Below are 22,560 nucleotides of genomic sequence, written 5' to 3'. Positions count from 1 at the left end.
AACTGTGCGCCACTACTATTAAACATAGAGATAAATCATTCACAACGCAACCGCCTTTGGCTCGCGCAGCCTACACCTTCCACAGCCTCTCAACAACTGCCTCTGCTTGCATTTCTCTGCGCCACTGGGCATTGTCGCCCTCCAAAGAACAACCACTTACAGGTACTACACACCAGTACCCTCACACGTGGTGTACTTTAACCTAAGTGGCATGCCAACAGTTTACAAACTTATCGGTCTGGGAAATGCTTTCACCCTTGGTCTGAAAAGCCAGTGTTCATGCCCTTATGGATATGTGATGAATCACTCTGTTTCTGCATTAAAATGACTCCACTGTTTCCCGTGTCTCTCAGATGTGCTATATATACCCTCTACCACTAAAATGTGCGTCATTTATGACGACGGCCGAGTTTAGGTTCGTTCTGCGCATCTGTCGTCACAAAACATAGTCAGCCAATGAACAGAGAACGCCGTTGCCAGATCTCGACTGCAGTGCAGAGCACGGACGAGTGTCTTCAGTTTTAGAAACGTTCAGTCATAAATAAAGTAACTGAACAAAAGCAATGTCTTGATAATAGACTTTGTTTTATAGGAAGTTTGAAAAAAGCATTCTTTATACCAGTTGCTTAATATTCTATTAATTAATTAAACCAAACAAGCAATAAGCCTCCTAATTCAGGCGATAGCAAAGAAAGGTGTTTGTATCATTCCGACTGACCGCTTTTTCGCAATAAAGAAGAGCGGTAATTGTTTATTTCCTATTGTACTTTGACGAAACGTGAGTAATTCATAGTCATACAAACAGTGTTTGTCGATATTTTGCGTGATATTTTGAAGTCCTCCGGGAGTAACATTGAATGATGAGCTGCGTTAGTGTAATGGTCAAAATGTTAATGAACACAAAGCTCTTGGAATGGCATTGACAACGTCCTTTTTAAAAATGATAGCAATAAATTGGCGGGAGGTGACAGGAAAAATCAAGGGAGCTTTGATTGAAAACTGTCAACGTAGCATAGACTAGTTCCAGAGAATACAGTTTAACAACACGTATATTTTATCCAAGGCCTACTACATAGCACAGGTTCTCCCCATTCCATCAATGGTGGCGAAGACGATCATGTCCACCTTAGCAAAGTTCTTGTGGAAAGGGGAATTGTTTCGAGTGCCGGTGAAGACAGCAGTTTTGCATCCAAGCAATGGAGGAATGGGTCTAACCGACATCATGTCTAAAGCGATGGCATTGTATGTCAAACGAACATGGAGCATAATGTGTAATTATCCAGGGTGCATTACAGCAAAACTATACGATATTGTCAGGCCAGAAAGTGTAGAGTCGCCGATAAATATACAAAAAATAAGTTTTAAGCTGAAACACATTAGGGAGTATTATCTTGAACTAAGTTATCTCAGCAAAAAGCTTTTAAACTCCAAAAACGTTACAGCAAAGGCGATTTTAGCTGAAAGACGGAAACATGAAAGGAAAAATAACATAGAAACCACATATGCTGGAATAGCATGGAATGTGGTCTGGAACAACATCAGTAGTGATGTTCTTTCGTCTGACGTGAGAACAGCGTGGTACAAGGTAGTCAGTAACATCATCAGCACTAATGAGCGTCTTTTTGCCATCGGTTTAAGTGACACTAACCTCTGCAGCAAATGCAACCTCGTTGATAGTGTGCCCCATCGTTACACTTGTGGAGATCGGATTATCAACTGGAGGTGGACCAGGGAGAAAATTGCTCAAAAACAAGAACTTCAGCAAACAAAGTACCGACTAATATTTTCTTCAGACCAGAGGAAAGTTACTACCCTCAGGCAAAAAATAGTGCAGTGATTTGGTTAATGGGCAAATATACAAGTTATGTTTTTAACAATATTGGGAGCGATGAACATATTGAATACAAGATGTATATGGAAAATGAATTCGAGAAAATACTTAAATATCAGAATCACAATAAGAAATATGGTAACATGCTCCAGATTGTCTTCAACCGAATGGGTATAGGTTAGGAACTGGATTCCTAGTAGAGAGGGAATGGGTTGGGTCACGTTCCCGACCCTGACCTCACCTGCAAGTCACACATGAAAAATAAATCAGCAGTACAGCAGATACAAGAATATGGCGACAAACATCTGGTGTCTGATATAAAGGAAGATCTTGAACTCCCTATAGATGCGTTTAGAAGGCTGGAACTGACAAAAATAACAAGGTGTTGAAATATTTTGCGATGTCGCTGTTCGAGACTGCTCGTCTGTCCAGGTAATTTACCCTGGAAGGAACACACATCAAGGATTTACTGGATGATTAATTTGGGTCTGGGAAATGATGACGAGGAACCTCAGGCTGCAGAAGAAGAAAAGTGCCGTGCTGGACTGCCACCAGTTGAAGGTGACAGTGGAGGTGCTAAATGTGAGCTACTGCTAAAGACTGCGTTCTTTGAATGCTGTAATTTTTGACACCAATGATCTGTCACCTTATTTATGTCATTTCATTATAGCCATTTTTGTTACTGTTTTTGGTGAATTAGAAAAAAAAGTGTATTGCTGCTAAGCGAAAGGTTCTGAGTTCAAACCTTGGTCGGTGTTTAATATTTTTTTTATTTAAAAACAATATCGAAGTGTCTTACTTCATGAATTTTATTCGTTTGAATGTAATTTTTTGAAATTTCTAGTGGCAACTAAAATCGACCATATAGAAAGTATACGCTATGGACTTTTACCTCTGCAAACTCTTCAGAATTTCGTGCAATGGTTTACTACATCTAAGGCTGCACAATTACTGCGTTGAACATCGAAACAAAATTAAGTCATTTATGGGGGGTAGGTACCAGTTAAGAAGATGTGTAAAAATCACGTTTTTGGGTCAAATAGTTTTTATGAAATCGAATGATAAAGTATGTCTAAGCAGTCGAAACACCATGTATCTGCACAGGCGAGCAGTGCAATGTTGACAAAATCTCGCACATCGCGGAATGCGGGGAGCACGTCTCTGTAGCAGCGAAAGGGTTAATGCGGCCGTGGTGACTTTACTTCATAAACTGAGCGCTCCCCCCTAAACGTAAGTTTGCGAACTATACTATGACGCTGCTTCTCTTGGCACGTACAACTGGCAACGCAGCAATCTCCCGCGTCTGGGCGGGCATGCGCGAACCGCCAAGATAAAGGAATTGAACTATAGTAGTGCCATCTTCCGCTTGCATGGGGTTATTGCATGTCATAGTCGAACATGGCGTTATTCACATTAATGTGAATGGACTTGTAGATTCGTCATTTAAAGTGAAGAGGTTTAGGAATACCACTACCGAAGCACCAGTGTGTAATAAAACTGCAGAACTCTGTTTACGAATAACCTTCGTCTTTTATTTGTATAACAATAACAAGTAGGGAGTGATTTGCTTTGAAGCTCGGTGAAGATAATAGTGGTATACAATGACAAACATTTTCACAAGATTGGAATGAGAATGTAGACTATGGAACACTGGGAGGCTTTGTTTGTACTGTCAGGGTCGCCAGCTGCCAGAGCTGGACTGCTGTGTCACGACCTCTTGAGCTTGCCGCCCTCCTGGAACAGCGCCGAGAGGACCTTCCTGGTGAGGAGGTACACAGCTGAGGACGCGGCAGCGGCGGCCAGCAGGACGAGTGCGATGACGTCGAGCAGCCAGCGCTGGAACCAGTGGAGGTCCAGCGAGGCGCAGCGCAGGTGGGGCGCCCCCTGGTGCCTCAGGGCGTACTCCGTCCACCACACGGCCGTCTCCAGGGCTGTCTGCGGCCGGTCCCGGTAGATGGCCGACAGCCGCTTCATGCGCTGCTCGTAGCTGGCGGCACAAACAGGTTCTGGTCTAATCGTGCTATTGGCAGTAGTTATTTAGAAACATGGAAACAGTGTGAACAACATATTCAAATTGTCACACTACAGTTCAGTGATTGCTACTCAAATGTTACTTCCTTCGCCCTCCACCCTTCTTTCTGGACAACTTGGAACTATCTAGACCTACATTTATACTCTGCAAGCCACCCAACGGTGTGTAGCGGAGGGAACTTTACGAGCAACTGTCATTACCTCCCTTTTCTGTTCCAGTCGCGTATGGTTCGTGGGAAGGACGACTGTCTGAAAGCCTCCGTGCGCACTCGAATCTCTCTAATTTTACATTCGTGATCTCCTCGGGAGGTATAAGTAGGGGGAAGCAATATATTCGATACCTCATCCAGAAACGCACCCTCTCGAAACCTGGACAGCAAGCTACACCGCGATGCAGAGCGCCTCTCTTCCAGAGTCTGCCACTTGAGTTTGCTAAACATCTCCGTAACGATATCACGCTTATCAAATAACCCTGTGACGAAACGCGCCGCTCTTCTTTGGATCTTCTCTATCTCCTCCGTCAATACGATCTGGTACGGATCCCACACTGATGAGCAATACTCAAGTATAGGTCGAACGAGTGTTTTGTAAGCCACCTGCTTTGTTGATGGACTACATTTTCTAAGGACTCTCCCAATGAATCTCAACCTGGTACCCGCCTTACCAACAATTAATTTTATGATAATTCCACTTCAAATCATTCCGCACGCATATTCCCAGATATTTTACAGAAGTAACTGCTACCAGTGTTTGTTCCACTATCATATAATCATACAATAAATGATCCTTCTTTCTATGTATTCGCAATACATTACATTTGTCTATGTTAAGGGTCAGTTGCCACTCCCTGCACCAAGTGCCTATCCACTGCAGATCTTCCTGCATTTCGCTACAATTTTCTAATGCTGCACCTTCTCTGTATACTACAGCATCATCCGCGAAAAGCCGCATGGAACTTCCGACACTATCTACTAGGTCATTTATATATATTGTGAAAAGCAATGGTCCCATAACACTCCCTTGTGGCACGCCAGAGGTTACTATAACGTCTGTAGACGTCTCTCCATTGATAACAACATGCTGTGTTCTGTTTGCTAGAAACTCTTCAATCCAGCCACACAGCTGGACTTATATTCCGTAGGCTCTTACTTTGTTTATCAGGCGACAGTGCGGAACTGTATCGAACGTCTTCCGGAAGTCAAGGAAAATAGCATCTACCTGGGAGCCTGTATCTAATATTTTCTGGGTCTTATGAACAAATCAAGCGAGTTGTGTCTCACACGATAGCTGTTTCCGAAATCCATGTTGATTCCTACGGAGTAGATTCTGGGTTTCCAAAAACGACATGATACTCGAGCAAAAAACATGTTCTAAAATTCTACAACAGATCGATGTCAGAGATATAGGTAATAGTTTTGCGCATCTGCTCGACGACCCTTCTTGAAGACTGGGACTACCTGTGCTCTTTTCCAATCATTTGGAACCTTCCGTTCCTCTAGAGACTTGTGGTACACAGCTGTTAGAAGGGGGGCAAGTTCTTTCGCGTACTCTGTGTAGAATCGAATTGGTATCCCGTCAGGTCCAGTGGACTTTCCTCTGCTGAGTGATTCCAGAGTCTTTTCTATTCCTTGGACACTTATTTCGATGACAGCCATTTTTTCGTTTGTGCGAGGATTTAGAGAAGGAACTGCAGTGCGGTCTTCCTCTGTGAAACAGCTTTGGAAAAAGGTGTTTAGTATTTTAGCTTTACACGTGTCATCCTCTGTTTCAATGCCATGAACATCCCAGAGTGTCTGGATATGCTGTTTCGAGCCACTTACTGATTTAACGTAAGACCAGAACTTCCTAGGATTTTCTGTCAAGTCGGTACATGTGCCAGTTGCAGTTTCTTTTCATTTGTTACTACTCAAATATTATTTCGTTCCCCTTTTTTCCTTCATTCTGGACAACTGGGAACCATGTGCCAGTTGCAGTTTCTTGTCATTACTCTCATTTTATTCCTTCCTTATTCTTTCAACTTTACTTCATTTTTGTTTCCTTTTACATAGTTCAGAGTATTTCCTACTTGTTCTCTTGCTGCTACTGCTACGGATTTCTTACAATTTTGACATTTTGCTCCTAAAGCTATATCTTTCTGAAACGCCATCTGCTTTTCTGTTGTGAATGTCATCGAAATATCAGCTTAATGGTTCAAAAGTCTCTGAGCATTATGGGACTTAACATTTGGGGTCATCAGTCCCCCAGAACTTAGAACTACTTAAGGCTAACTAACCTAAGGACATCACACACATCCTTGCCCGAGGCAGGATTCGAACCTGCGATCGTAGTGGTCGTGCGGTTCCAGACTGAAGCACCTAGAACCGCTCAGCCACAATGGCCGGCTCAGCTTAATGTGTGCTATCACGTATCAGTACCACCCAAAGGGTGTCAATGTTTCCGTTTGGCGCCAATTGCAGTCACATGGGATCTGGCTGACCCAATGGTGTGCGTCTCAGTTCTGTACTTCAAGCCCCCTCTGCCGTTGCAATACAGGACACCCAGCAGTAGCATCTCAGGCAACTCATTCTCAGAGCCTCTTCAGTATGGGAAGTCACGCAGACATGGCTCCAACATCATCATTGTTTCTGTTGTATGAACTGGACTCTGTTTCTTGCTGCACAATGTGTATTGAGTCCTTCTTCTTCTGGAGAATATACATTCAAAAAATCTTTTATTTACTGTGATAATCTGTTCGCTAATCAGTTTTGATTTCAGCTTTCCTCCAACGACAGTTGCTGCTCCACTCTGTAGCCCATCTCTCTTTACCACTGTGCACAAAGTCGAGTAAGATGGCAAGAACTTACATGAAGTCATTAAAGATCGCCGAACTCACATTGAGCGAACAGTAGGGCTGAACAAAAATGACTGACAAGGCACAATGCATCTTGTAGAAGGTATAGTATGGTCGTATTGGAATAATTAATGTCGGGTGATGCTTTTAAAGTAATTCACGTGACATGAAAACTTTGTGGAAACGCGTCGATTTACTGAAGGCTAGTTTATCCCAGGGAAGTACTCAGAGTTGACCGCGTCCGGGTGGCGGCACGCGGCTGGGGAGCGGCGAAGGGAAGCGACAATAGGCAGCTTAGGGCAGCTCGAACTCTGAGAAAGCAGTAACGGGGCACGGCCTCCAGCTGCCTTAAGATGAGTGAAAGTGAGGGGGTGGTTGACCCCATGCTAGTGTACCGGGGAGCAGACAGAGAACTTGTACACCTGTTGGTAAATGTCCGTCGTCCCATTTTCAGTGGAACATGCGAGAAAGCCGCGCAAAGCTACGGTGGAGCAGTCAATAGAGGCCGAAATACGCGTGTTCGTGACTATAGCAACTTCACGCTGAATTCACGGTCTGCAGAATCTCAAGTAAATCAGGTGAAGAGTGACAGAATGAAATACGCCGGCCTCCGATGGGAATGTAGGACCAAGGAATTTGAAGCACTCTCCTGGGAGTCAGAATTTCGGAAAAATTGGTGTTTTATGCAGATGCTAACCTTGATGGGTGGCCTGGGAGGAGCTAAATAGCAGAAGTTGAGAGAAAGGGAAATTTTGTGGGAATTTGTTCACTTCCCAGACCAGGCATTGGTTGCAGCTGGGAAGCGATGCATAATTAACGCGACTTGCGCTGCAATTGGCGTAAGTGATTTTGCTGGAGGGGAAACCAAGGCGAAGAGTGGACTGACAGAAGTCTCCATAAAGGTTTTTGTTCCCAGCTTGCCTAGAGTGCGGACGTGGCGCTCTTTACTCAGCTTGCCTGAGAGAGAGTGAGCATTTCTGCAGTTTAGGACTTAGCAAAAGGAACGATTGAGCTTCGTTCATCTATGTACTGAGCAAAATGGTTAGGAGTGAATAGACGACCGCAGCCTTGCAGCATCACGAGGCCGGCCGACGTCCGCACAATGATGCCGTACCACCATTCTGAATTCGGTAATATTGCGCCCGCTCCGGCTTGAGTTAGGCTACTGATTAATTTGTTGGATCACGTCACCAAAGGTTCCACAAGGTTTTCATGGACCGTGTACTGCAGAATTTTTCTCGCACTTTGCCGGGGTCAGCCAATAGGAATTAATTTTGATTTATCGCACTTCACGTACACGCAATTTATTCCCACTGCCTGTTAGGAGAGTCATGTAATGTGATGATTGAAGGTCGTGAGTCAAAATAAATTTGTGCTAATCGACTGCATCTGTTTTCAATCAAGTAGCTGAAATCCCAAGTCTTAATTCATTTCATGTTCAACATTTGCATCTGGTGTTCAATAACTGGATATAACATCAATGTGCACCCCTTTTTAATTAAAAGGGATCAATTCTGAATCAATTAATGTCAACACTGCCACCGCAGTTCAATCAGGAGTCACAGGGCCTTATTACTTTCTTTGTGTTATCCGATATTGCGTCAGTTTTGCACTCTCTGTTGATATGTTAGTCAATTAGCTGCGGTGAACACACGCCAAAACCAGATAAGTGAGAGGTGGGATGTTACAGTCGTACATAACGTAATAAGCCAAGACAGCAAAATACTGATACAGATTATAGAATGGGAAACCCGATAGAACGACTCCCTTCTGGAGGATGAGCTATGAAATAAAATGAAATAAGGATATGGCATTGTTGTCCAGGAGGCCCCATCCGGGGAAGTTCAGCTGGCGAGTGCAAGTCTTATTTTAGTCGATGCCACAATGGGAAACTTGCTTGCCGGTAATGAGGATGAAATGATGATGAGGACAACACAACACACAGTTCGCGGGCGGAGAAAAATCTCCACCCCGGCGCGGAATCAAACCTGGGCCCATTGCATGGGAGGCAAGCACGTAACCACCCAGCTAAGCAGGAGCACATCTGCTATGATTGTCGAGAAATGTAGGAACACACAAAGATGTACTGACTCTACGATCTATCTAAGAAGATAGGTTAAAGATAGCAAAGCCTATGTTTATACATACATCAAAAAAAGTTTTGCATCACCTCGGTTCCGAGAGTTCCGGAACCTGCACAGAAAATTGGAATAGAGGTCAATATAAACACCATTTTCGCCCTTTTTATTGCTCATGAAACCATACATTGCATGTTGTACCACCATACAGCGAGACCTTCACAGGTGGTGGTCCAGGTTGCTGTACACACTGGTACTTCTAATACCCAGGAGCACGTCCTTTTCCATTGATGCATGCCTGTATTCGTCGTGGCATACTATTCACAACTTCATCAAGGCAATGTTGGTCCAGATTGTCCCACTCCTCAACGGCGATTCGGCGTAGATCCCTCAGAGTAGTTGGTGAATCGCGTCATATATAAACAGTCCTTTTCCATCTATCCCAGGCATGTTCGATAGGGTTCATGTCTGGAGAACATGCTGGCCACTCTAGTTGAGCGGTGTCGTTATCCTGAAGGAAGTCATTCACAAGATGTGCACGATGGGGGCGCGAATTCTCGTCCACGAAGACGAATGCTTCGCCAATATGCTGCCGATATGGTTGGACTATCGGTCAGAGGATTTCATTCACGCATCGTACAGCCGTTACGGCGCCTTCCATGACCACCAGTGGCGAATATCGGCCCCACATAAAGCCACCGCAAAACATCAGGGAACCTCGCTGCATTCGCTGGATAGTGTGCCTAAGGCGTTCACCCTGACCAGGTTGCCTCTAAACACGTCTCTGACGATTGCCTGGTTGAAGGCATATGCGACACTCATCGGTGAAGAGAACGTGACGCCAATCCTAAGCGGTCCATTCGGCATGTTGCTGGGCCCATCTGTACCGCGCCGCATGGTGTCGTGGTTGCAAAGATGGACCTCGCCATGGATGTCGGGAGTGAAGTTGCGCATTATGCAGCCCATTGCGCACGTTTTGGGTCGTAACACGACGTCCTGTGGCTGCACGAAAAGCATTATTCAACATGTTGGCGTTGCTGTCAGGATTCCTCCGAGCTATAATCGGTAGGTAGTGGTCATCCACTGCAGTAGTGGCCCTTGGGTGGCCTGGGCGAGGCATGTCATCGACCCTGTCTCTCTCTATCTCCTGCATGTCCGAACAACATCGCTTTGGTTCTCTCCGAGATGGCTGGACACTTCTGTTGTTGAGAGCCTTTCCTGGCACAAAGGAACAATGCGGACAATGTCGAACTTCGGTATTGACCATCTAGGCATGGTTGAATTACACACAATACGAGCCGTGTGCCTCCTTCCTGGTGGAATGACTGAATGACTGGAACTGATCGGCTGTCGGAACCCCTGCGTCTAATAGACGCTGCTCATGCATGGTTGGTTACATCATTGGGCGGGTTTAGTGACATCTCTGCACAGTTAAAGAGACGGTGTCTGTGATACAGTATCCACAGTCGACGTCTGTCTTCAGGAGTTCTGGGAACCGGGGTGATGCAAAACTTTTTTTGATGTGTGTAGTATTTAGAGATCTTGAGAGCTGTTGAACGTGTTAACTGGAATACATTTAAGGTAGCAGGGACAAAATACAGGGAAGTATTTAAAGTTATTCATAAATTGTATCGAAACCAGACTGCAGCTGTAAGCGTCCAAGGACATGAAATTGTAGCAATCGTTGAGAATAGAACGAGGCGGTGTTGTAACCTATCGCCGATGTTACTCAATCTGTATATTGAGCAAGCAATAAAAGAATCCATGGAAAAATTTGGAAATAGAATGTATTAAAGGGGGAATTAATTAAACCTTTGAAGTTTGCCAGTGACATGGTAATCCTGTCAGAGACAGCAAAGGACTTCCAAAAGTAATTGAATGGAACGGTCAGTGTGTTGAAAAGACATGTAAAGCAAAAGTAATGGAATGCAGAATTACATAAGGTTACGCAGAAGGAATTGTCGAGCTCGACGTCCAGACTGTGAAGGATTAAGGTATGTCTAGCAACAGCCCTGTCATCTTCTGGGTTGTGGGGTCATGAAGATGTGGTACAGAGGTGTACGCGGTCAGCGCACTTCTCTCCCGGCCGTTTTGCAGGGTCCGGGCCGAGGTGCCGCTACTATTCGATCAAGCAACCCCTCAGTTGGTATCGAGAGGTTGAGTGCACCCCACAAAAGCCCCCCCCCCCCCGCCACCCCCACAGGAAAAATTCCTTGTCAGTTTCGGGAGTGGAACATGGGTCCTCTGTGTGGTAGGCATCTATGCTGACCTCTCAGTTATGGAGGTGGGTGTGGAGGGATTAGATTAGGAAACAGGATAGTAAAACTTGCAGAGAAGTTTCGCAATTTTGGTAGCAAAATAACAGACAAAGGTCGAAGAAGGGAGGATATAAAATGTGTATTGTTTTTAGGAAAAAAAAACATGTGTGATGAAGAGGAATTTGTTAATATCGAACATAAAGTTCTGAAGGTATTTGGAGTCTAACCTTAAACAGTAGTGTAACGTGGAATATAAATTGGTTAGACAAGAAGAGTATAGAAGCTATTCAAATGGGGTGCTACAGAAGTATAGTGAAGATTAGATGTGTAGTTCGAGTAACTAATGTGGAGGTACTAAATTGAACTGGGAAAAAAGAAGTTTATAGCACAACCTGACTACATGGAGGTATCGGTTGATAGGACATTCCGGTAGTACCAGCTTGGTAATGGAGGGTAGTAAATAAGATAAAAATTTTAAAAGGAGACCAACGGACGAATGCAGTAAGCAGGTTCAGATGGATGTAGGATGCAGCAAGACAACAGCAACGTTCCTACACATAACTTCTTGGATCAGTTGTGTTGATTTCATATTCTAGGAATACTTCAATATTTATTTTGTCAGCTGATTATCATTCGTTTTGTGTAAATACCCATAAAATATTAGTCTTCTTTCCGTTAGTGTTTCTCTTATTTTTTTCTATTTTTGGTATCAATCATCATTGCTCCTTAGTTTCTTGGTACCTTTTCTTCAAGATATTCTCTTCAATACTTCTTCTTTCTGTGACCTGTAATTCATTTCTAGGTATTGATTTTCGTAGAGGCATTTTGGTTTAATGCCGTGTTATAATGCATTCTATTTGTGTTCCTTGATATGTGGTTTATAACGTAAATATTTTTTAATTCCATATTTCCTTTCTATTTTCTGAGTCCTTTTATTTATAGCACGTTTTTCTAATTAATCTTCGTCGTTTAACACACTTATACTTTTTGAACAGCAATAATTGACAAATGTCCAGCAGGAAAAATTTTCGTACATTTTTTGAGTTAGAGAAAACTTGGGGTTTGTCTGCTGAGGTCATAAATATTATGTACTTTCTGTCTGTTCCAAGAGATTGGCTTGTATTTCTGCACCTGTTAAATTTTCAGACAGAAGTGCAGAATCGTCTACAAATACCGGGCAGTTAACTGGTTGTACTTGATATTCTTACACAATTTCATTCCAACTTCTTTTAATCTTTCATTTCAGTTCCTTAATTTTAATAATACACAGTTGAAAATGACTGGACATCAGCCATAATCTCGTTTTACAGCTATATTTATTTTGCAGTGCTTAAAAATTTGGCACCCTTACATGGTCTCGAGACCGTTTCTGACCACCCTGAATATAAAAACTATGTAAACATTTGTGCCAACAATATTATGTGTAACTTGCAAATAATATACTGTAAAATTATAACATTAGTTGCAATGGCAATGGCAGGTACTTAGTATGATGTTAATTCTGAAACTGAGTGCTAGATTAGAGCATAATCTTTGACAGTGCAGTACGGTTGCAATACGGTCTTTGGCGGAGTCGAGAGTAGCCATCGTGATCAGTAGAGGTGGAAGTGTGAGAAGGAGGGAACGGACTGTACTATACCATCGCCTCTTCTGTGTCAGTATTTCCCACTCACCTTCAGCCACACCTCAATACATTCCTCCATCCCTATAGCTAATGTTAGCAGTCATCCTTTCTAATCATCCAACTTCTCTGCATACAGTTGTCTATTTCGATCCTACTGCACTACAAAATCCCTACATCTTCACACCCAGTACAACCATTCATACCTGGTGGTCGATCCTGCAATGTTACACACTTTGTAACTTGATCTGTTCAGCATTAATCGTTTCTAAGCTTATAAATTCGCCTTCCACAGTCAAGTTACACAAGGACACTGAAATGCATCAACTTTCCTCTAAGTATCCAAATTAACTCGGACACATCGTTTACTAACCTTCCTGAATGATACTGACAAGGGGTTGAAACTACTAATCAGCAAAATTAACTGTGGAGTAAGCACGACGTTGATGAAGGGAGTGTAATTTATCAGCTCGTCGCTTTCTCGGCGTGCTGCACTAATAAAAATCTCTCGGGTTTCCAGCCGAGTGTGTTCATCGAAATGGCACGACGTTTCGTCGAGTGTGACTCCTATCAACATCTTCGCCACCATATGTCACGCCATTTCTGTGAACTCACTCATTTGGAAACCAGAAAACTTGGGCATGATTCCGGTCTTTCTCCCACACCTTTCATCATTCCACACAATTTTACGACAGCGGTATGCACATACTGATAATTGAAGTGGTTCCTTCTGGCTACGTTATGTGGCACATGCACCGTTGCTTTATTGCTTTCTTCATTTTATTGTTTTTGTTGGTCATACGGCCCACTAATGTCTGTTCACTCTCATACATTTCCACAATTCGTTAAACATAAAAATGAGCTGCTACATAAATAAGCGGTGTGGGAATAATTATTCCTCACTGAAAGCAAAGGTGGAAGAAATCCATTCGCAATAATGTTACAAATGATTAAGGCCACTTTTCATCGGTGATAGTCAATATTTTTACCTGTCGCCCACTTTTGTGTCTCTACATCTACATCTATCTGTATCTATATTGTTACTCTGCAGTTCACACTTAAGTGCCTGGCAGAGGGTTCATCGAACCATTTTCATATTACTTCTCTACCACTCCACTCTCGAATGGCGCGTGGGAAGAAGGAACACCTAAATCTTTCCGTTCGAGCTCTGATTTCTTCTATTTTATTATGATGATCATATCTTCCTACGTAGGTGGGTGTCAACAAAATATTTTCGCATTCGGAAGAGAAAGTTGGTGATTGAAATTTCATAAATAGATCTCGCCACAAAGAAAACCGCCTTTGTTTGAGTGACTGCCACCCCAACCCGCGTATCATATCATTGACACTCTCACCCATATTGCGCGATAACACGAAACGAGCTGCCCTTCTTTGCACTTTTTCGATGTCCTCCATCAGTCCCACCTGGTAAGGATCCCACACCGCACAGCAATATTCCAGCAGAGGACGGACACGTGTAATGTAAGCTGTCTCTTTAGTAGGTTTGTCGCATCTTCTAAGTGTTCTGCCAACAAAGCGCAGTCTTTGTTTCGCCTTCCCCACAATATTATCTATGTGGTCTTCCCAATTTAAGTTGCTCATAATTGTAATTCCTTGGTATTTAGTGTCTGTTGTCCGCCCCCAGTAACTGAGTGGTTAGCGCGACAGAATCTCAATCCTAAGGCCCTGGGCTCGATTCCCGTCTGGGTCGGAGATTTTCTCCACTCACAGACTGGGTATTGTGTTGACATAATCATCATCATTTCATCCCTATCGACGCGCAAGTCGCCGAAGTGGCGTCAAATCGAAAGACTTGCACCCGGCGAGCGGTCTACCCGACGGGAGGCCCCAATCACACGACATTTACAGTTTTTCTCTGTTCGCAGCAAAATTTTCTAAACGCCTACTGGGTCCCCAAAACCTCAGTAATGATCATTTATGAAGTAGCAAAGTAACGTTACTTAATGAAGTTCATAAAGCAGATATACAGCGATTTAAAGCATATAATAATAATCACTCACCAAATAATTTGTGTCAAAATGTTATGAAAACATAATGAAAATGTTTTTATAGTCGCTACCGTCTATCACACAACAGGAAAGTTTCCAAGCCCTCTGGTGGGCGGTAGGGATTTGGTTGACTGTCACCGCTTTCAATTAACTGGCAACAATGGAGGCGCTGCCACAGCCAATTTTGTAATTTTATTTGTTTGTTTACTTCGACTTATTTTCGAGGGTGGAGTAACTCAGAGCATTACTGTGGGTTTTTGCTGAGCTTAGCCCAGTATATGTATATTCTCGTAATCATAATTCCCATTGTTTCGCTAATACCCCGTCGCAGATTTGTGATACGTGAAATTTCCATGATTTTGCCGCTGCGTCTATTCCGCAGTGTTGCGACCGTGTGTACTGTAGAGTCAACTTTCTGGCAAGAAATGTGTTTCTAGAGTACTGAATGATACATTCCCGTCACTTAACATGCCACACTGTGACTACACACTGGTTACTTATTTACACTCGCATTCATTCTCCATGCCTTTCCACGAGGGTTGAGATGAGAACAATACCAGTTATTGCCATTGTATGTTGTTACAGAACATCAACATATGTATATACAAATAATTTACAGGTTAATGTTTGAATCTGACAAGCAGAAGGCAGCATTTTGTGTCGCTTCATGTACGAGGTGCATTCAAGTTCTAAGGCCTCCGATTTTTTTTCTAATTTACTACTCACCCAAAATCGATGAAACTGGCGTTACTTCTCGACGTAATCGCCCTGCAGACGTACACATTTTTCACAACGCTGACGCCATGATTCCATGGCAGCGGCGAAGGCTTCTATACGTGTCTGTTTTGACCACTGGAAATCGCTGAGGCAATAGCAGCACGGCTGGTGAATGTGCGGCCACGGAGAGTGTCTTTCATTGTTGGAAAAAGCCACAAGTCACTAGGAGCCAGCTCAGGTGAGTAGGGAGTATGAGGAATCACTTCAAAGTTGTTATCACGAAGAAACTTTTGCGTAACGTTAGGTCGATGTGCGGGTGCATTGTCTTGGTGAAACAGCACACGCGCAGCCCTTCCCGGACGTTTTTGTTGCAGTGCAGGAAGGAATTTGTTCTTCAAAACATTTTCGTAGGATGCACCTGTTACCGTAGTGCTCATTGGAACGCAATGGGTATAGATTACGCCCTCGCTGTCACAGAACATGGACACCATCATTTTTTCAGCACTGGCGGTTACCCGAAATTTTTTTGGTGGCGGTGAATCTGTGTGCTTCCATTGAGCTGACTGGTGCTTTGTTTCTGGATTGAAAAATGGCATCCACGTCTCATCCATTGTCACAACTGACGAAAAGAAAGTCCCATTCGTGCTGTCGTTGCGCGTCAACATTGCTCGGCAACATGCCACACGGGCAGCCGTGTGGTCGTCCGTCAGCATTCGTGGCACCCACCTGGATGACACTTTTCGCATTTTCAGGTCGTCATGCAGGATTGTGTGCACAGAACCCACAGAAATGCCAGCTCTGTAGGCGATCTGTTCAACTGTCATTCGGCGATCCCCCAAAACAATTTTCTGCACTTTCTCGATCGTGTCGTCAGACCGGCTTGTGCGAGCCCGAGGTTGTTTCGGTTTGTTGTCACACGATGTTCTGCCTTCATTAAACTGTCGCACCCACGAACGCAGTTTCGACACGTCCATAACTCCATCACCACATGTCTCCTTCAACTGTCGACGAATTTCAATTGGTTTCACACCACGCAAATTCAGAAAACGAATGATTGCACGCTGTTCAAGTAAGGAAAACGTCGCCATTTTAAGTATTTAAAACAGTTCTCATTCTCGCCGCTGGCGGTAAAATTCCATCTACCGTACGGTGCTGCCATCTATGGGACGTATTGACAATGAACGCGGCCTCATTTTAAAACAATGCGCATGTTTCTATGTCTTTCCAGTCCAGAGAAAAAGAAATTGGAGGCCTTAGAACTTGAATGAACCTCGTAAGTCTACCAGACTGAGCCGTGCTGTGTCCCAGCTACGCGTTTTTGTGAACTTCGCTGTGCATCTGTGTTTGGTTTCCCGCCCTTGTCGCGGGCCGGCCGAAGTGTCCGAGCGGTTCTAGGCGCTACAGTCTGGAACCGCGCGACTGCTACGGTCGCGGGTTCGAATCCTGCCTCGGGCATGGATGTGTGTCATGTCCTTAGGTTAGTTAGGTTTAAGTAGTTCTAACTTCTGGGGGGACTGATGACCTCAGCAGTTAAGTCCCATAGTGCTCAGAGCCATTTGAACCTTGTCGTGGTGACTTTGTGGTTCTTCTTCCTTGTACGTGTGGCAGCACTGATGTGTATCGATATTTGCGCCGTGTACCATCTTTGGTTTGGTGCATATAGTTTCCGGCTAGGGGGTCTGGAGTGAGTCGGTCGGTTGTTGGCCGACGAGGGAAGTTACCTACGCGCGGTGCAGTCGGCTGGGGCCGCTGGCAGCCCCTGCGCAGTGTCGGAGTGCGTGTGGAGCTGTTCGATGGCGATGAGCTTCGTGGTTCACCGACCCAGGACGTCAAAGTTGAGTAGTGGTTTCAACTACCCAAGCCACGTCTACTCATGTTATGGTGGTTCGCTTCGGTGGTTTGCTGTTAGGGAGCTTTTCCAGTGAGCAACACTGAGTGGTTCTACGGCTGAGATTTAGCAGCCATGCGGTGCAATTAACTATTTTCGTCGACTACAATTTGAGTGCACCAGTGGAATTTTCTGTCTTGTGGCCGTTAGTGTTCTGATTACCTGCCCTGGGCACTGACGTAAATTCAGGCAGTGTCCTTTTGAGTGAAGTTAACTATATTGCCGTGTTTCAAATTCAAATGTACCAACGGAATTTTCTGCCTTGTGGCCGTTAGTGTTCCGATTACCTGCCCTGGCCACTAACGTAATTTCAGGCAGCGTCCTTTCCTCGCCTGTTGTCGCTGTCAAACATGGTGTGTAATTTTGACAGCTAATACATACTCCATTGTGGATTATCACGTTTGTATCATTGCCGGTTTGAGTTCTCATGTACTGATTGACGGCAAGCAACTCATTGTGTCGGTCGGTCCATGGCTGTCCCCTGGTTGGGTTCTGCGGGATCAATTATAGTTGGGCTCACCACCTGTCTTACGAAAGTGAACGAGGGCAGACCGACCTCCCTGGAGGCCTTCTGAGTGACACCGGTGTTTAATTATCTGTTGTCAGCTATTTTAATTTTTAGGCTTATGGTTATTTGTTTTGTTTTCTTAAAATTTTGCAAAATTGATTTTTAAATTTATCTTTCAAGCTTAAACACAAGATTATGGTAATACATTTTAAAGTTTTGAAACTTAACTGTGGCCTTCAGCCATTGGTATTGCACCTTGCATATGTTGCTTCTTTAAATTATTTTATTGCTGTCTTAATTCGATTTTTATCTTTTTGATTTTGTAAGATTTCTTGTTGTTAAACATGCCGGCCTTCTGCCTTTAAAGGGTCTATGGTAATATATTCTGAAGTTTTGAAATTTAATTGTGGCCCTCAGCTATTTGTGTTGCACCTTGCATGTGTTGCTTTTTGGGTTTTAAATTATTTTATTGCCATCTTAATTGAATTTTTGATTTTTTTTAAGATTTGTTGTTGACCTACTCCCTTTAAAGGTCTATGGTGATATATTCTAAAATTTTGGAATTTAATTGTGCCCCTCAGCCATTTGTATCGCACTTTGCGTATGTTGTTTTTTGAATTATTTATTGCTGTCTTAATTGGATTTTTATCTTGTTAAGAATTCTTGTTGGAGGCCTTCAGCCGTGAAAGAGTTGCATTCGGTAAAGATTCGGCTATGTGCCGCTTTGGTTGTAAAGGTTATTAAATTACAATAAATGACAATTAGAAGCAGAAACTAACCTCAACCCTTGGCCCTTTCCACAATCCTATTACCTGTTCTGACCAGAGAGTTTAGTGGGTGTCTCACAGACCACATATGAAAACGTGGAGTGGGGAATTCTTCATAGTACATCATGCTGTCCGTTTCTCCTCTACATTGTCTTCTTAAGATTGTGCAACTTGTCAGCTTCGCTTTTCAGATGGAGAGGCAATACTGAACGGAACAAGCAACCTCTGAATTGCGGAAGATAGGACAGCGCCTGTGAAGGTCCTTGTGACCTCATTCAGACGAATGTCTCAGTTCTTATAATTAAATTTTTCTCAGGACATTTGAGGCTCATCTTTATCCACAATAATGATGGAAGCTGAAGAAACGAATAAAAATTTGTGCCTCAGCTAGAATTTGAAGCCAGGTATCCTTGCTTACAAGGCAAGAATGCTAGCCATTGCTCCACAGACTACCGACACAAACGTCAGTTCACATCTTCAGATTATTTTCCCCTTCTTAAATCATCACTATTGCTGAGGCTTTCCGGCACTGGAATAGCACCCCAGCGTTGGATGTAATAGAGAAATCCTGCACCTCAGGTGTAGGTGATCTATAGATATTATAATTTAATTTTTCCTCAACACGTTTGATTCTAATCTTCACCTGCGATAATGATGGAAGCTGAAGAAGTGGATTAAAATTTGTGCCATGGCCAGGAAAATGAGCTAAAGATGTGAACTGAAGTTTCTGTTCGGGAGGGCATTGCACTTGGGTAGTCCATACAGCAACGCTAGTTTTAGTGCTGTGGTGGTGTAATGGCTAGCATTCCTGCCTAGTAAGCAAGGAGACCCAGGTTCAAGTCCCAACCGTGGCATGAACTTTAATTCGTTTCTTCAGCTTCCATCATTACTGTAGAACGTCTTAGTGTATGTGCGCTGTTTCTCCCATACTGCGGCTCAGGATTCAATACCTGAATACACGAGTGAAATTTCAGCATTTTATAGCATAGCCGCATTTGCTGCCCAACTAATTACAACTATTTGGTCGAGAAGATCGGATATCTAACCACGTTAACTCTGAGTAAACTACTTAGCTTCTGAAATGGAATTATATCAATAAACTTTAATATGTCTCATGTCTTGATAACATCCACCGTGTCTGGCAGTTATTGGAGAAATGAAAATAAAAGCGTGTACATGATCTTTGTTGGCCTGCAAGAAGGCTTGGGCAGTGGTGCTTAAATATCCAATCCGCAGTGATAAATATCTCAATTTCTACCTATTTGTTATGTAGATGGAATGTTGTGGCCTCTGTTTTACTTGGATGTAATAGGAGTGTCCACTCGCAAAATTACTTGCTCAGTATGATGAAGTGAGTTGACAGGGTACAATTACAGTGCTTGGTAATCTTTGTTCTGACATACGAGGTGCATTCAAGTTCTAAGGCCTCCGATTTTTTTTCTAATTAACTACTCACCCGAAATCGATGAAACTGGCGTTACTTCTCGACGTAATCGCCCAGCAGACGTACACATTTTTCACAACGCTGACGCCGTGATTCCATGGCAGAGGCGAAGGCTTCTTTAGGAGTCTGTTTTGACCACTGGAAAATCGCTGAGGCAATAGCAGCACGGCTGGTGAATGAGCGACCACGGAGAGTGTCTTTCATTGTTGGAAAAAGCCAAAAGTCACTAGGAGCCAGCTCAGGTGAGTAGGGAGTATGAGGAATCACTTCAAAGTTGTTATCACGAAGAAACTGTTGCGTAACGTTAGCTTGATGTGCGGGTGCATTGTCTTGGTGTAACAGCACACGCGCAGCCCTTCCCGGACGTTTTTGTTGCAGTGCAGGAAGGAATTTGTTCTTCAAAACATTTTCGTAGGATGCACCTGTTACCGTAGTGCCCTTTGGAACGCAATGGGTAAGGATTACGTCCTCGCTGTCCCAGAACATGGACACCGTCATTTTTTCAGCACTGGCAGTTACCCGTAATTTTTTTGGTGGCGGTGAATCTGTGTGCTTCCATTGAGCTGGCTGGCGCTTTGTTTCTGGACTGAAAAATGGCGTCCAGGTCTCATCCATTGTCACAATGGACCAAAAGAAAGTCCCATTCATGCTGTCGTTGTGCGTCAACATTGCTTGGCAACATGCCACACGGGCAGCCATGTGGTCGTCCGTCAGCATTCGTGGCATCCACCTGGATGACACTTTTCGCATTTTCAGGTCGTCATGCAGGATTGTGTGCACAGAACCGACAGAAATGCCAACTCTGGAGGCGATCTGTTCAACAGTCATTCGGCGATCCCCCAGAACAATTCTCTCCACTTTCTCGATCATGTCATCAGACCGGCTTGTGCGAGTCCGAGGTTGTTTCGGTTTGTTGTCACACGATGTTCTGCCTTCATTAAACTGTCACACCCACGAACGCACTTTCGACACATCCATAACTCCATCACCACATGTCTCCTTCAACTGTCGACGAATTTCAGTTGGTTTCACACCACGCAAATTCAGAAAACGAATGATTGCATGCTGTTCAAGTAAGGAAAACGTCGCCATTTTAAGTATTTAAAACAGTTCTCATTCTCGCCGCTGGCGGTAAAATTCCATCTACTGTACGGTGCTGCCGTCTCTGGGACGTATTGACAATGAACGCAGCCTCATTTTAAAACAATGCGCATGTTTCTATCTCTTTCCAGTCCGGAGAAAAAAAATCGGAGGACTTAGAACTTGACTGCACCTCGTATTAACACCAGATCATCTGCATACTGGATTTTCTTCGAGGTAGTAGCTGAAATGCTGTGGAGATATATATTAAACTAAATGAGAGCCGGTACTGATTATTCAGGCTGGTTATTGTTGAGGGTACTTCGATAAAAAAAAACTGGAAACCTTCAATCAGAGGGCAATGTTGTTGAGTAAACTACTTAGCTTCTCAAATGGAATTATATCAACAACCTTTAGCACGTCTCATGTCTTAATAAGATCGACTGTGTCAGGCAGTTATTGGAGAAATGCAGAAATGAAAATAAAAGCGCATGCATGATCTTTGTGGGCATGCAGAAATGACAATTTCCATAGAATAAAAGTTTGGAAAGCAATGAGAAGGGTTAACGTGAAAAGAAAGAGGATTAACTCGTTCGTAATTAAAATGCGAAACAACGCTATCCATAGTATTTTCGTTAAAAAGGCCTAAGACAAGGTTGAGGGATATCACCTGCCTATTTAACATTTATTTCGAACAGTCGCTGAATGGCTGGTACAGGGAGTGCTCAGGCATTGGAATAAAGATTGGTAGTGGCACTCGTCGGTTTCTTTTGTTTGTGGACGACCAACTAGTATTACCTCAAGGTGAAGAGGATATGGAATACATGCAGAGAGAGCTTAGAGAAGAATATAGCAAAGAACGTGCGTTTCTCTACTTTCCCTTTGTCGGATAGTACGCCACTCTTACTTTCATTATTTTCCCCTACTAATGGAATTCCAGTCTCACTCAACTCATTTGCTTCAGTACTACAGGGATCACAACACTCTTTCTCTTGGTTAGATACACTTTCTCTAATTTCTTTAAAAGAATCTTCATCACAGTCATGTACTCTTGCTGTCACTAGGTACACATCATAATCGGTATGGCTCTCTAACACTGTCATATTCGGGTCCAAATTAATCACTTGAGTGGAAGATCTTTCTAATTGTGCTGGCTGGCTTTTGAGCTGATGTACATATTCTGCATACGAGGTAATTTCTGAATCGGCATGCGTCTCTGCACTATGCCCCTTTTTCTTATCCACCCTTTCCTCTTTAATTACTTCTCGATGCGATTCGTCAACTATTCGTACGAACCTTTTACCATAAGTCACATCACTCCTACCTTGCCCCTGCCTCTCTGCACAGTTGCCATCCCTACCGACAAACAACGCCTTCTCTGACTCTTCCTTCATCAATTCGTCACTCTGACCTCGAATTGTACTTATTTCATTCACGTGAGCCTTCACATCCGACCGATATTCTTTTCCTACTTCATTTCCCTTAATAATTCCTCCCT

At 43.6% G+C, this 22,560-nt stretch overlaps 1 protein-coding gene across 1 annotated transcript in view; it reads right to left on the bottom strand.

The window, feature by feature from the left end:
- Window positions 1-3,337: 3,337 nt before the first annotated feature.
- The window catches only part of LOC126425047 (UDP-glucosyltransferase 2-like), a 125,007-nt gene continuing 105,784 nt past the window's right edge, over window positions 3,338-22,560 (bottom strand). The window contains exon 5 of the mRNA XM_050087956.1: window positions 3,338-3,818. Coding sequence (XP_049943913.1) covers window positions 3,539-3,818 — 280 coding nt within the window. The 3' untranslated portion in view covers window positions 3,338-3,538. The remainder of the gene's footprint in view (window positions 3,819-22,560) is intronic.

This window comes from Schistocerca serialis, chromosome 10, assembly GCF_023864345.2.
Source record: "Schistocerca serialis cubense isolate TAMUIC-IGC-003099 chromosome 10, iqSchSeri2.2, whole genome shotgun sequence".
NCBI lineage: Eukaryota > Metazoa > Arthropoda > Insecta > Orthoptera > Acrididae > Schistocerca > Schistocerca serialis.
The sequence above is the reverse complement of the archived record's forward strand: the minus strand, read 5'-3'. Positions and strand labels throughout refer to the sequence as shown.